At 36.8% G+C, this 16813-nt stretch overlaps 1 protein-coding gene across 1 annotated transcript in view; it reads left to right on the forward strand.

Annotated features, from left to right (window-relative positions):
* The window catches only part of pkn3 (protein kinase N3), a 43407-nt gene that overhangs the window by 24305 nt on the left and 2289 nt on the right, over positions 1-16813 (forward strand). Inside the window, 15 exon segments of the mRNA XM_032539393.1 lie at positions 394-576; positions 3186-3295; positions 5298-5441; positions 7138-7213; positions 8496-8655; positions 9729-9819; positions 10092-10153; positions 11153-11219; positions 11509-11600; positions 14785-14961; positions 15048-15110; positions 15208-15284; positions 15547-15689; positions 15951-16058; positions 16194-16274. Coding sequence (XP_032395284.1) covers positions 394-576; positions 3186-3295; positions 5298-5441; positions 7138-7213; positions 8496-8655; positions 9729-9819; positions 10092-10153; positions 11153-11219; positions 11509-11600; positions 14785-14961; positions 15048-15110; positions 15208-15284; positions 15547-15689; positions 15951-16058; positions 16194-16274 — 1634 coding nt within the window.

The following is a 16813-nucleotide window of genomic DNA, read 5'->3' on the forward strand; positions in this document are numbered from 1 at the left end:
TCTCTCTCTCTCTCTCTCTCTCTCTCTCTCTCTCTCTCTCTCTCTCTCTCTCCTTTAAACTACTCTGTTTCATTTAAATGACTTTTTGAAGTCAAATTAGCCAGTATTTCACAAAACAAATCCAAATTTAGAGAAAAGTCAAAAAACTGAAAACAGATTGGTGTATAATAGCTGTATTTTTTTTTTCTTCTTCCGTTAACTTGTAACAGATTACTCTTACATTCTTACTGGTACTTTTATTTCTGTAAGAGATCTTTGTACCTACTTCCCATCTGACCTGTTTTGTGATCTCTAGAACATTTACAAATGTCTTCATCAAGTAAACTAATTCCCATTAAGTTTTCCATTAAAGTTAAAATAGTGTTTTCTGAAAACTGAATTGTCTTTCCTTAGGTCGATTGGAGGTTTGTTTAATGGGCTGTCAAGACCTGATGGAATCCGTTCCAGGCCGTGGTCATGTGACCAGTGTTGTGGCCACCCCTGTAAGCATCTCAGACGGAAAGTCTGTGAAGGTGAGAACCGGCCTATCAGGACGCAGTGCTAATGGCAAGACAACCAAGGCTGAGGACCTCTCGTGTAAGTCAACACTAACTGACACTTTTCTGTTTGGCAAATTTACTTTTTTGATTTTTACTTTTAATTTCCCTTTATCTAAATCATGCAGCCAGTGGAAGTTGTCTGTTCATGGTTTTTGTTTGTTGAATCTGTGTGATTCTTCAACCTGACCACACACACACACACACACACACACACACACACACACACACACACACACACACACACACACACACACACACACACACACTATATAAAAACTAGTGCTGTCAAACAATTGAAACATTTAATTGCATTAATGTCATATTTAACTTGCAATTAATCACACATTTTTATCTATTCTAAGTGTCCTTTGATTTCTTTTTGTGACATTATTTTTTCTCATTTTAATTCAACATGGAAAAATGGATCGGCTTGCTTTGTGCAAATGATTTTTTTTTTACTGAAAACAACATTCGCTAGGCCAAAAAGAATGTTAATCTTGCGTTAAAATTGACGCTGTTAAAATAGGTTTGCGTCAACGCCGTTAATAACACGATTAACGGACAGCACTAATAAAAACTTTATTTATATGAACTTAGCAAATACTTTATAATACGAATTGGTCTTTGTGACTTCCACAATTCCAACAATATTAATAGAATTAGAAAATAATTCTCGAGAATTAGAAATGTAGCCTAAACTGTTATGAATGCATTAACCCTGAACTTTATCATAAATTGAATTGATGGAAAACAGAAACTGAGATAATGCACTATTTACATCTCAAACCACAAATGACCAATATAGAAAATAAAAAAGGTCAGAAACACTGTCCTTTGCATTCTTAGCTTTGACTCATGTTTTGTAGCATCTCATCATTACAATGTTGCATTCACAGTCCAAAATAAACCCCCAAAACAGGAAGAAGAGGTTGAGTAGTTTTAAGATTAGTGTCTGCAGAACTTTCTCTCAGGCTGCATACAGCCCTTGAAAACTCTAACCATCAGAAGTTTAGGGCAGCACCTAAGTGACCTAAGAGCCAAAACCCTGGTGAAAAAAGGTCCAGAGAGAACAAAGCTGCTCCTGAAGCTTAAAGGGTAACTACCCTTTTTTCAACCTGGACCCTATTTTCCTGCATTATTGTGTGAGTGACTGATTGAACAACAATCTTTGAAATTGGTCCAGTATTAAGTGTGAGTGGGCTGGTCATTGGGAATTTGGACCACTAAAAGTGCTTTTTTTTGCCACTGAAAGGCTTACATTATTATTCTGTGTCTGACAACCTTATGAAAAGGATACCTACAGATATAGGCCTTTTTAAAACCTTTTTTAAGACCTTTCTGTTTAACCAGAAACAGCTCTGAGGTCACTAGCGCTGAACCCACCGGACTCTATTTATATTTAAAAAAAAATGTATAGGCCCAACAAATTTTCACATGTAAAAAGGTAAACTATGTGTTTATTTCAACCAAAACCAGAGTTGTGACGGTTGGAAAAGTGGAAAAACGACCCAAAATGGCTTTCGTTTCTGTTTACTTTCAATGAAGTGTGTTTTACGATGCTGAAATTACTGTTTATTTACATAAAGTCTGTTGGGTTTAGCGATTGCAATTTTTCTGATGATTTAAAAAATAAAGAAAAAGGAAGCTTTTCCATAATGTTGTCAGACACTTAGAATATTTATCTGAGCCTGTCAAAGGCAAAACATGCACTTTTGTTACAAGCTGCACAATTGCCCTATTAACTTACATTGTAGCTTGTTTGGTCGCTACTGACTGCAGCAATCTCGCTTAATACTGGAACAGTGTCAAAGACTGTTGTTCCCATCAGTCACTTACCATCACTTAAGGCTAGCTACCCTTTAAAGCTGCGATTGCACATAAGTGTATGCATGCGAGTAATAATTGCTTGCCGATGTGATACCGGTTGGTTAGACTCGCCAACAATAAAAGTCTCCTCCGTCTTGGCTTAAAACGTAACTCGACTTAAAAAAAAACTACAGCTAAGTGGGGTCAGCATGGCCAACCACACACAATGCTTGGCTATGGGTTGAGGCTGCGATTTCCCCCATTCAAAGTTCACCAAAGTGGAACTCCGGAAGCAAAAGTTTTCTTTTCTCCCTTCCCTCGCACAGAATGGAAGTAAATCGGAGGTGAATAGTTGCTGATTTTAATTTAGCATCTCGTACTGTCTGTGTGACAGCACCTGATTTATGGCATTGGATGGATGCCCCACCATGACAAAAAACAATTTTGCTCAGTTTCTCATTATGTTTTTCTTGTTTTTTAAAAGATCCTTTTCACTTCATATTTTTGTGTTATTATGACATATGTTCTTGTTATTACTAGATGGTTCTTTTTATAACAACATATGACTTCTATCTTCTAGCTTGCTTAATCACAAAACCAACTTAACAAACATGATCATTTGTTACCAGATTCCATTAAAAACTGCTTAATAATGGACTTATTTTCAAAAATTGTTTTTCCCATCAGTTAGTTGCACACAAAAACAAACGGTTAATAGAAATCACTATCAAGACTGTGTTTTTACCAGAATTATGTAAATATGTGGAAACAAATAGAGCTCTGACCACCATTTCCCGAGGCCTTTAAGACATTTGACTCTGTGTTTGTGTCTACTCTCAGCGGAGATAAGTGCTGTGCTGAAGGTGGACAACAGGATAGTGGGACGCACACACTGGAGACAGCTGGGCAAAGAGGCCTGGGGCCAGAGCTTCAGCATTGAACTGGAACGGGTCAGTGGCTCTCACTTCAACAAGCAGCCAGAACTCTAACTCACTAACCTGTTTTAAGCATGACATAAAACATAATTATTTACTGAGTTACTGCCTATTAACCATGATGAAGCAGTGTTGCAATAAAAAAATTTCAGAAAAGCATTTAAACTAAAGGATTCATACAAGTGTTGATCAAATATCCCTTTCTCCACTCACGTTTCTAATTACACTTTACGTACTGTATTTGATATTATCACAGACAGAGGGTAATATATTCTTGTCTGGGGAGAATTTAAGAATAAAAGACAAATTTTAGTTATCAATCTGGAAAATATAAAAGCACTTTTGGTAGACAAAAATTGACAAATCACCTACAGCCCTACTATTGTCATTTACAGCGTTCTTGCTCAATACTAGACCAGTTTCAAAGATTTTATGCCTACCTTAAACTAGAGGACTATAATAAGACTTAAGGCTGATACCATCTCACATCTAAAGACAGCCGTCTTACATCTAAAGTCAATCTCATCATAGTGTCCATGATGTCATAATGTCACTGAGTTTTTAGAAACATACTATAAGATTTTGCAAAGACTGGGGATCTTGCAGGGTCACAATTTTCAAGATTTTGACACAACGTCAAAAACCAAGACTTAAAACTTAATATCAAGAAAATATCAATGAAAATATCAATTTCTTTTTTTATATCAAGACGGGCAAAAGGCTAACTTAACTCGGCTTGAAACGATGGAAGCGCTCCCCAACTTTAGCAAGACTCTCATGATTTAATTCTGATATTGGAAATCTATCTGCAACTGTTGAATCGCTTGACAATTTAATTTTTTATAAGGTCAGCATTTGTCACTTAGACATTAATGCATGAGGAAATAGGATCCAGGTTGAAGAATACTGAAATTACTCTTTAAGATGTTACAATTCTCTAAACATGCTGTGCAGTCCCCACTTCAATTTATATTGTGCAACAAAGTGCTTCATTACAATTTAATTTCATGTTTATTTGATAGGGACATATACTACCACACATACGTTTGAACAACAAATCTCTAATGCACAGCATCACATCATGTATAGCTATTGCTAATTATTCATTTTGCTTGCCTGTTTGATCAATGCTAGTCTCGCATTGCCAAAAACAATAGGTGTATTATTCTTGCAACAAGAAAATGATTCAATCTAAATGTAATCAATATCTACATCATTTAACCATTATACAACCTGTTGATTTTCCATATTTCAATGCGCTGATGTGGGAAGAGGGACAATAGTTGCATTGACTTTCTTGTCATTTCATCATTGCCTGTCCCACTATACCAGTGTAGTTTGGTGTTACACTAACCAGTGTTGCTAATCCTCCTGGCTAAATAGTTCATTGCAAATGGCATCTCAATCTATCCAAATGTTGAACGTCTGTTAACAGCCCGAGAACAATGACACAAAGCCCTGACATCTTGTCCCTCAGTAAGTCATAATGGCCAAGTATGTCTTTGGTACTCTGTCATGCTACGCCCTCGTAATAATCCTACTGCTGATCCTCTGACATTTTCTCTAATCTGGTTTGACCACTGCACGCCCAGCATCCCTGCTTAATACTTGTGTTTTAGTATTACACTGAACATCCTAGCTCTCATTCTCTTCATTTGACAATGAGCTTTTAAATTTTAAAGCAGAAGTCACTAATTTCACACATAAGGGTCAGTTTACTAGTCATTGGGAGTACTACACAGCCTGATTTAAAGATGAATTTGATTTACTCTCTACCACTTAAAAAAGGTTTCCAAAACAATGAGAGCATCTCATTTTTGTGTCAATGAAGAGGTCTTACAACATGAATTAATTGCCAGTGAGTTAAACGCCATCAACTGTCTGTTACCTGTTATTGTTGAATTAAAAAGTTAAGCTTATTCTGCTCCACCAAATGTAAAAATCCAATCTTTTGAAAAAACAATGAATTGATTAAATCAGACTATAAACGCCTATGACTGTTTGTGTGTTAATCTAGTCCAGGGAGCTGGAAATTGCTGTGTATTGGAGAGACTGGCGAGCGTTAAGTGGGGTGAAGTTCCTGCGCCTGGAGGATTTCTTGGATAACCACCGACATGGCATGTGCCTCCAGCTGGAGCCTCAGGGCATCCTCTTCATTGAGGTTTTAACTTTCATATCTTGCATGCGGACAGTTTATTTCCTCCTGTGACACTTGCATGTCTTTATAACCAACTACACTTAAAGTCATAGAAAGCTATATATATATATGATGTGTGTGTGTATATTGTTGTGTGTGTGTGTATATATATATGTGTGTGTGTTGTGTGTGTGTATATAGATATATATATATATAGATATATATATATATATTGTGTAGATATATGTGTGTATATATATATATGTGTGGTGTAGTATATAATAAATATGTGTGTGTGTATATAATTATATATGTGTATGTATGTATGTATGTATATATATATGTATGTATGTGTGTGTGTGTGTGGTATATATATGTATGTGTGTAATAATATAGTGTGTATATATATATATATATTATATATGTGTTATATATATAATATATATTATATATATATATATATATGTGTTGTATATATATATGTGTATGTATGTATGTATGTATGTATATATATATATATATGTATGTATGTGTGTGTGTGTGGTGTGTGTGTATAATATATATATATGTATGTGTGTGTATATATGTGTGTGTGTGTGTGGGTGTATATGTGTGTGTATGTATATATGTGTGTTGGTGTGTATGTATATATATGTGTGTGTGTGTGTGTGTGTATGTTATGTGTGGTGTGTGGGGTGTGTGTGTGTGGTGTGTGTGTGTGTAGTATATATGTGTGTGTAATATGTAGTATTTGGTATGTGTGTATATATGTGTGTGTGTGGTATATATATATGATATATATATATGTATATGTATGATATATATGATATATATATATATATATATATACTATATGTGTATATGTATGTGTATGTGTATTAGCTTTACCAGGCCAAAGTTTGGAACCACCTTCTCATTAATGAGTTTTCTTTGTTTTCATGACTATTTACATTGTAGATTATCACTGTAGGCATCGATACTATGAATGAATACATGTGGAATTATGTACTTAGCAAAATGTCTGAAATAACTGAAAACATGTCTTATATTCTAGTTTCTTCAAAGTAGCCACACTTTGCTTTTTTGCTGAAACCCCTGGATGTTGTTTTTGTTCTCTCAATAAGCTTCATGAGAAATGGTTTTCACTTCTCAGGTGGGCCTTGTCAGGGTTAATTAGTGGAATTTCTTGCCTTATTAATGGAGTTGGGACCATCAGTTGTGTTGTGCAGAAGTCAGGTTGATACACAGCCAACAGCCCAACTGGAAAACTCATCATTATTACTTTAAGAAATGAAGGTCAGTCAGTCCGGAAAATTGCGAAAACTTTGAATGTGTCCCCAAGTGCAGTCGCAAAAACCATCAAGCGCTACAACGAAACTGGCTCACATGAGGACCGCCCCAGGAAAGGAAGACCAAGGAAGGTGGTTCCAAACGTTTGGCCTGTACGCTATATATATATATATATATATATATATATATAAATAATCGGTTTCGTCATGGAGCGGTACTCTTCTGACGCTCAGGGTGCTTGTTGTCCTAATATAAATTGGGTGTGCTACTGGGTTAGCTACTAATATTATTGATAGATGATTAAAATCTTCTAATCCTTTTTATACTTTTTTTTTGTTTTACATTATTGACACAGCAGCAGGGTATCAATGAACAATGCTTGCATCAGTCCTATACATGAATAATAATTAGCTCCTCTGTTCATTTCTAGGTTAAATTTATCAATCCTGTCATTGAGCGGCGTTCCAAACTCCAGAGGCAGAGGAGAATTTTCCCTAAAGAAAAAGGTAGTAACATTTATTTACATTGCATTGCATGTTATTTATTTGTTGATTTGATAATGAATCAAATTCGAAATGGAATCAATTTGTGAAATCGATGGTGATACCCAGCCCTAATTACCAACCAACAATTTCATCATCAAGAAAATGGCTCCAAGCCAGGGGTGGCCAAACATTTTTAATTGTGGGCCATAGACCAGAAGAAATAGGAGTCACAGGCCACACAATTGTAAATGGGTACTTATCAACCAGTTGAAATTCTAGGCTAGAAAACCCCATGTGCCATAGAAAATTAATTTTCTGTCAAAATAACATATACAAAATATGCAACACTACTAAACAGTTTACCGTTTACTAAACCATTATCAAACAATTTCTTAGAAATATGCTCAAGTTTATTTTTTCCGGGATTAAAATTTTTTAATTTATTTTTCAAGCAACATACAAAACATACAGTTTGCAACATCACCACCCATCCAAGCAAAACATTTGGAAAAGATAACAGTAATTGAAATATTTTAGTAATTGAGTATTCTACCAATTATTCTATTAATTAATCAAGTAATAGGATAAGAAATACTTTTGCATTGTAGTAAACCGCAACAAAGAGAGGTTTCCTTTTATATAAAATCAACATTTTTGTTGCTAAATTGCATACAATAACGGGGATAGCTGCTAATATTTTTAAGCACTGGCCGCATTGGCCGTCAAGCCTATAGTCCAGTCATTTTATGAAAAAAGGTTGCAACAACAACCAACAAATTGCAACAGAAGCAAACTCAACTGATTTTGTATCCTCAATATGTACTGAGTAAAGAAAAAGAAAAAAAGCACAAAGAATCCCATAAGGGGAAAGATTTAACAAATACCCAAATACAGCCTTTTCATACGCCTATTCATTCCTTTTCTTACATGATTAGGGTAAACATTTTTACATTTAGATATCACTATGAAAATTACTGAGCTAATTATTTACATCAAGCCAAACAAAAAATGTCTTACAAGTTTTTGGAAATTGTTTGTTAACATGGGCAAACGGTGCATAATCTAATTACACACAGTATGTGCTAATTTGCGTAAATCCCACAACAGATCCAAACATTACATTTACAAATACATTTTAATAATTGCAAGGCTTAGATTGTAATTAAAACCAAAAGGTGAATCAGAAACGGGTGTTTTTCAAAATTAGTTTTTCCTTTTCTTACTACTTGCATATTGTAGTATTTCATTATACAGCTTAGAGTTTTATCTCTTTCTCTTTTTTTGTCTCCATATCTCCTCACAGGGAAGGATTTTCTGCGTGCTGCCCAGATGAACATGAACTTTGCCACATGGGGCCGTTTGATGATGAGCATCCTGCCTCCCTGCAGCTCCATGGAGCCCATGAGCCCTCCGTTAGCGGGCCCTAACACTGCCCCCCCATCATCCATCACTTCTCCGGCGCGGTACGGCTCTGTGGCTAAGCTTGTCCTGGTGACTTGAGGCGCTTTTTCCAGCCGCTCGTAATTTACATTATGAGAATACGTTACAGATGCATCGTTGCATTTCAGTTGTTGCATGCGGTAACTTAACCTACTTTACTTACTTTTTAACTTGGAAAAATAACTTCAGCAGATCATTTCTAATTCCTTATAAGTGCTACGTAGTGGCAATAGATCCTTTTCTGATTGATTCTAAAAAAAAATAATCAAATTGATTTTAGAAATCATTGGCTATACCCAGCCCTATTTGTTAAATAAATAAATGTGAGGCTGTAGTGATGAGCATTATTTAAGGATCATCTTTGTTCTCTGTGCCCTAGAGCTCCATTGTTGCCCAAAAACTATTAAAACCCATCAATGAGCCAGACTGTTGCACTGGGTGACATGTTCCTTCGTCATCATTAAAATGTACACTAGTTTATTTTGACTTAATCCCACACACACACTGCTGCCCACAAATACTCATACTAGAGCAGCTGATTTGGATTAATTTGCCACCAAAAATAGTCTCCAAAAAGAACATTCCTTGCTTTTTAGAAGATTTACAGTACATCTTAAATCCCATTTAAGGCTAGAGCATGATATGTTCTATCAATTGTTATACAGAAATCATAAAAATCAGTCATCTATGAAATAAGATAAAAGGAGGACCTGATAAATGTAGACATAAAGTGAACTCGGTGAAACAAAAATTTGAAAGTGGATATAACAGTCATTTTCATGTGATACGACAATGGTTCTCAGAGTGAAAACATATGAGAAGAACTTAAAATGCAAAACCCCAGAAGGGCTTTTAGTGTTTTTTTTTTTTCTACCAATACTTGTTTTGGGGATAGTTTATTCATAAATAAATGAGAAAACAGACCTGTATTTGATATTGTGCCAAAGTGTTTTTGAGGCAGTAACTTCAGTTTGAATAAATTTGGAGATACTGCTCAAAGAAATTTTAAAAATCAACAATACACCAGCACAGCCATCAGATGGCACTAAAACAAGAATAGTGGCAGTAAAATAGCTTTTCCTAATTGCTTTTTCAGAGATCCTGCTGTGGTTGGTCTAACTTTTACTGAAGAACAACCTGGCAGATATCCAGATGGTACAAGAAAGAACACTAAAGACTCTCCACAGGTAAGTAAGTCCGATGGTCTGTCTGTGTCCGACAGTGAGAGCAGTTACACAAAAATAAATACTTGTACAAGCGGGTAATGGCAGAAAATATTGACTTTGTATAATATTGAATTGGAGGTCATAATCTAAAATAGTTGTTTTCTTCCATTCATACGTTTCAGTTTGTCTCAAATTTTCTTTTCTTTTTTACTTTTTATAAAATTCCATTTTAATTTTTCCTTGTTTGAGTGACTCAACTGATGTCTGTTTATCGCTATCATCTGAAAAATCAGTGTCCTGGTGAGAACAACAGTCCAAATCCCAAGCGACATCCGTCATTTTATCTACCCCCAAAGTAAGTAATTCTGAGTAGGAATGTGGAAAAACTGTATTTTTTGTTTCTGACATACTTTTTAATGTTTAATATATTTACTCTATAATGAGCTAAAACGTCACAGTTCACATTACGTTAACCAGAAGACACTGTAAACCTTTTAAATGCTGTATATATTAAATTCATACACTGTGAACTATCTCCACTATGCGGCCAAAAGGAAGGCTTCCTCTTAATAAAACGTGAGTCACAACATGGGACTACAAATAGAAAGTAGCTAGTAGTTAAATCTAGTACAATCATATCCTAACTTTTTTTCTCCATTTTTTTTTAGGTAATTTTCCCTCATGTAAAAAAAAGACCATCTGGAGATTTAATAGTGGGAATATCTGCAAAATAATCACTGGATCTTAACCTCTTAGCGAGAAGGGACTAGGTCTAGCACCCTGAAAGTAATAGCACTGCCTGGCTCTGTGAATTAGAAATTCAGACTTCAATTTCAGAATGTTTATTTCTTTCTTGACTCATAATCGGTCTAAAGCTACACGGTCAGTAAAATTTAGTTTGTAACAGTGAGTCCAATCTGGTGAATTCAGCTTCAAGGTTTTGCAGTTTCAGTGACGCAGCTTTGCACATATTTGAGCAGAATATTATGGTGTTGCTCCTAATAAACCCTTTTATCCCATCCCATAATATCCCGGGATCCTCTACAGAGCCTAAATTAATATCAGCAAATATCTGGAATGCTGCTATAAACTGAGTGATGTAGGATTCATTTTTTGGTAAAGAAGTATTTAAACGCCGTATAGTAGCACGTTGAGAAAGACAGCAATGTTGAAGTAAGAAATGTTTCTTTCTTCTTCACTAAGCTGGATGCCATTTTAAAGAATGAACGTTTAGTAGTATTCTTTGATTCATGTTTTGAGTGCAGAAGACAACACAAAAACAATTAGAAAATGATAATGGGTGAGGAATTGTTCAATTGCAAAATAGTTGTGCACGTTTGTACTCATGCTGCAGGGACGCAGGTCTTCAGATGGAAGACTTCAACTGCATTTCAGTTCTGGGAAGAGGTCACTTTGGTAAGGTACGCATCTACTCTGACTTGTTCTACCTGTAAAAATGTCAGAAGTATCATTTTGACCAGATAAATCACCCAAGTGCTCAGTTAATGAAAAATTAAGGTTAAAACGGTGTCCTATCGACTTGGAGGTTGACAATGCAATCACATGGATCTCTAGGAACCTTTGTTGCATGTTATTACCCAATCCCTCTCTTGCCTCATTTCCTGTAGCATCTGTCTTATTGCTTTAATAAAGGCAGATGTTTTTAGATGTGAATGTTAATATGCATCAAATGTATCTCCTGTACCACAGGTGTTGCTCGCAGAGTATAAGAAGTCAGGCAAACTGTACGCCATCAAAGCCCTGAAGAAAGGAGACATTGTGACACGCAATGAAGTTGACAGGTAAGCACTCCTACAACTAGCTCACTTGATACATATTTAGGACACGGGTTAGGGTTAAAAGATAGTTCTGCTAAAGGTGGAGAGTGCAGGATGTGACCCACACAGCGGTCAGGTTAAATCATTGGTTTGTAGTCCATCAGAGACTTCTTTGCCATTGGTTGAGGCTGCAATTCCAGCAGGCAAAGGTGATTGTCGCAATGCAACAATGCAAACTTCATTGTATGCGCACCTTAACTCGCATAGAATGCTAGTGAACATTAGGCGAATATTTACTCTTGTTAATTTTGCGCGTGAGTGACCATGCCCTCATAGTGTCAAATCTTCTTTCTTCTACTCTGCCATATTTCTAATGGAAGGCATATAAATATGTGACTGCACCAGGGGCCCATATCACAGTTAGTCTGCCTCTCTTTGGGGAACCTTGTTTTTCTGAGCTTAAGGAATCGGTGATCTTGGATAACTGGTATTATGACGCTGATATTCAATCAGTTTGTTCATGTGAAAGAGGCGGAGTTGTCAGAACCTTAAATGAAAGCTATCAAATCAAATCAATAATAATAGTTTTTTTTATGTACAGTACATCTTTTAAATATAGTGGGTATTTTTTAACATTATCTGTGGTATAGAGTGAGTATTTTCCCTTTTTTTAATTTAATGAACAAATTATTATGAAAATAAATAGTTAAAAGTAATGTAAGATGTTTTTGCTGCCAACACAGAGGAAAGGGGATGTGGAGGTCTATCTGACTGAAATGTTGCACATTTGATTTCTATTTATCATCATAAGTCCCCTGATGTTATTTTGAGCTCCAGCGAGTAATACAAGTTTTGTCCATTTTCTGTTCATATTCTGAATGTTGCTGTTTTTAGGTTGGTTTCTTATGTTCAACACAGCCTTTGGTTTTAAGTATGAAAATTAATTTACACCTATTTGGAGTTAAATGATACAGAATGAAATTGCATTCAAGCCAATTCATAAGGGGAAATATTGCACATAAGGCAGTTTAAAAAAAAGTAAAGACAGGGAAGATTAACCCATGAAAATCAACACTTTTTTTTGGATATTTTTAACGTTTTCTTACATTTTGTCCCTTTTTTTTCAGTGTTTGTCCTTTTTTTGACATTTAACACTAACTTATCAACTTTAGTTTTACAGTTATTTTTGGAATTTATGGTCAATAAAACTTGATTTTTTGGAAATTATACCTAATGTTTGAGTTAGAGAAGCAGAAATTAGGAATTATTTAGACTAAAATTAAAGGTATGTATGTTAATGGATAATCACAGACTGGAATACGTTAACTTTTACTCAATACTATTTCAAAACCACTTCAATTTCTTTTCAAATGCTATAAAATTGAATAATTCACACTAAAATTAATGAAAGTAGAGATTTGTACTTGTCAAAGAGCCTTGTCTGGAATCAATCATGTTATTTTGGGGAATTAAAAAGAACATTGATATAGGAAAATGGGTCGATTTGACCCGAGGACAACATGGGGGTTAAAGAAACTACAATTAAAACTTAAGCTACAAGGACAACATTAAGACAGTATGAACCTAAATATAGGATAAGATAGGATAACAGGAAATCAAAATAGTAAAAAAAACTAGAAAATTCCGCAGAAATTTTATCAGTGTGCCTGCTATTGGGGCCCATCCGCACACACACACATTGGAAACATCAGTTAGGAGTCAGTTGGTCAACATGGCCGCCAGGGAACAGGGTCATGATAGGGGTGTGTGTGTCTGAGCCGTTTTCAATGTGTTGTATTGGCAGTTGGTTCCCTAGCGTGAACACGTTAAGTCTGATAGACTCCATAGTTACATGTCTGGGATCGGCACAAGATTTCCTACATTTTGACCAACTATGATGTCTGAAGAATTAAAACTGGAGGAGAGAGAGACATTTGTTTGTTTCAGAGCATCGTCCTGCAGCCCCTCCCTCTGTCCTCTCAGTATCAGAACCTGTTGCTATGGTGATTTCCTCAGAGTACGGGCCAGAGTCTTTTTTTCAATGATTAGTATCGCAGTTGGTGAGCCTAGCGCGAAAAGTTTTAGTCCGATAGTCCATAGTTACATGTCTCGCTCGCACAAATTCCCTACATTTTACACCATTGGACGTCTAAAGAGTTAAACTGGAGGAGAGAGCAATTTGTTTGGGTAAATAAATCATTGAATCGTTCCCGATGCATGATTTTCTCATGTTTCTCTCGACAGTTGTAGATCACAGCCAACAATTTAAGTCCGACAGACTCCATATTTACATGTGTGCGACCGGAACAAGATTCCCTACATTTTGACCAATAATAAAGTCTGAATAGTTAAAACTGGAGGAGAGAGAGCATTTTGTTCGGGAAACTTCCAGAGATCCGTCCCCCAGCCCCCCACTCTGTCTCCCACTCTAGCTCTGAACATTCCGCCACATACACACACATTGGAAAATCTGAGCCGGTCTAAAACGGGACGAAACGTCAACTGGGTTTGGGAGAAACCGTTGATATCTGAACGCCCATTCAGCCAAATAAACACCAAGTCTTGTCTTCGGTTTAAACTTTTAATCATGTCTACGTTAAGTATGGCGTACACAGCGGTCCCAAAGAGGGGGAGTTTTGAGCGTGTGAGAGATTTCCTGAACATTTCCCATTCGGTCATGAGAGATTTTGCCATATTTTTGCCGATTTCGGTAAACCCCGGCAAATCTGTGTTGAAACTACATAGCACACCATTCCCAATCAATACCCACATGTCGGTGTAATGTGTTGCGCGTGTTGGCAACGCTTTGGGACTAGTAGCGGGACGAAAATGTGGCGGAAGAATAATAATAAGTATGGGCAATAATAGTCATTGTGCCGAGTGCTGCTATTGCAGCACCTCGGCCCACTGAATGACATTGATGAAATAAACACACTACAAAAGAAACATCAAAATATTGGGAAGTTGGTGGCTAAGCAACAAATGGCTTTCTTGTTCTTAAAGTACTCAAAGTGCCTAATTGTTACAAAGGCCCGGAATATGCATTATTAACCAGTTTTTAACAATTAAAGGTGTTTTGTCATAAAATGATTACAGATATCCTGAGCATGAAGCGTATAAAACAGCATTTATGCTGGGTAGAGTTAGGCATGTTGGAAAAATCCTTTTGAGTTTAATATGACAAATGTCTTTGTGTGTTTGTGTTTAGCCTCATGTGTGAGAAGCGGATCTTTGAAGTGATCAACACATCACAACATCCGTTCTTGGTGAACTTGTACGGCTGCTTCCAGACTGCGGACCACGTGTGCTTCGTGATGGCCTACTCCCCCGGAGGAGACCTCATGACACACATTCACACCAGCATCTTCACTGAGAAACAGGCCTGGTTAGCACACGTCGCTCTCTGTCAAGTCCACCGACAAAAATACAGGATGTTTTCCATTATTTCCATCCCTTTTTATCTGTTTTAAGGTTTTATTCTTCATGTGTGCTGCTCGGCCTGGAGTTTCTACACCAAAACAAAATAGTTTACAGGTGAGTCCTTCTCAAACTGCTTTCAATACATTATTACTGCATTCCTTGATGCATGTTGGGAGCATGGCGCATAATTTGATTTGTGTCTGTCTGTAAGGGATCTGAAGCTGGATAATCTGCTAATGGATGTAGATGGTTTTGTCAGAATAGCAGACTTTGGCTTGTGCAAAGAAGGTATGATCGTTGTCGTTTCTCAAACTCCTATGTGATGAAAATGTTACCTTCAATAAGTCTACAGTGATTTCCATATCCTAGTTTGTACAGAAGTATTCATCTTGGGATAGGATTTTGTGTGTGCTGGCTGAAAAAGTGAGCACCTAATGTAACTTTTTCAAATAGTTTAGTAGACTAGAGTATACACAAAATATGAGTGCGTAGGTAATCACTGTTTAATTTTGTCTGTAGCGATATCTAAGTAAGGTTGTACTGTGTGTAGGCATGGGCCACGGGGATCGCACCACAACATTCTGCGGCACACCAGAATTTCTGGCCCCAGAAGTGCTGACAGACAACAACTACACCCGCAGTGTGGACTGGTGGGGGCTGGGGGTGCTCATCTATGAGATGCTGGTGGGGGAGGTCAGTATAAACATACCCAGTAATTACCAACCTGAACCAGGCAAATGCTAGGCAGGCAACTGCTCAGGGGAGCATGAGGTGAGCTATTTAAATTAGGGGGGGAGGAGGAGAAATAGGGCAGAGAGGACAAAACATACATACATACAGTACAGTAGGAATTTTCAATTTCCTCGCGGGAGTCCTCCCAAAAGGATTAATAAAGAGAAGTCTAAGTCTAATAGAAACTGTATTAAGTTCCCGCTGCTCTTTGTCGTCTTTCAGTCTCCTTTCCCAGGTGATGATGAGGAAGAGGTGTTCGACAGCATCGTCAACGACGATGTGCGCTACCCTCGCTTTCTTTCTCCCGAGTCTGTGTGCCTCATTCAAAAGGTTGGCCTCCCACCAATTAGATTTTACTACATACGTTTTCTACTGATCTTTTTAGACTAATGCCTCATTCTGAATGATTTGAGGGTTGTGTGTCCCTCTTCTGTGTGTGTATTGACTCCCCTCACTTTCTCTTAGCTGCTGCAGAAAACCCCCGAGATGAGACTTGGAGCAGGAGAGGAAGACGCCTCGGAGATCAAAAGACACAAATTCTTTCAGGTCATTATCCAGCCAGGCTGGTCTTCACTTCTTCATTACTAAACAAGTCTCTGACTGACTGTTCTTTAGAGCTTTAACTTAGGAAAAATAACTGCACTTCAGCTTCAAAAGAGAAATATTTTCTTTAGTTCTTTATCTCATGCATTTTTACTTTGAGGTAGAAGAGTTGTACTGCCATTAGACATTTTCTTAAACATTCACACTTACACAATGCAGCTTATTTTAAGTAACAACAAACTAGAATCAGTAGAATATCAACTTTTGGAAACCTACGCTATAGACATCGAACAGTTGTGTGCTGCAACAGCAGAACAAATGGGATATTGTGATAATCAGTTGTGTACTAAGATTAATTTTGGGGAGAAGGTCCACATAGCTTTGTCCAAACTGCTGTCACCAATGGTTTTCCAGATACTAACACTACTGAAAGAAGTTGAAAATGACAGTTATGTATATGTGTGTGTATATACAAATACAGTTATGTTCAAAATAATAGCAGTCCAGCATCACTAACCTCATAAATCATATTTTTTGGTAGA

This window comes from Etheostoma spectabile, chromosome 16 (assembly GCF_008692095.1).
Source record: "Etheostoma spectabile isolate EspeVRDwgs_2016 chromosome 16, UIUC_Espe_1.0, whole genome shotgun sequence".
NCBI classification, from domain to species: domain Eukaryota; kingdom Metazoa; phylum Chordata; class Actinopteri; order Perciformes; family Percidae; genus Etheostoma; species Etheostoma spectabile.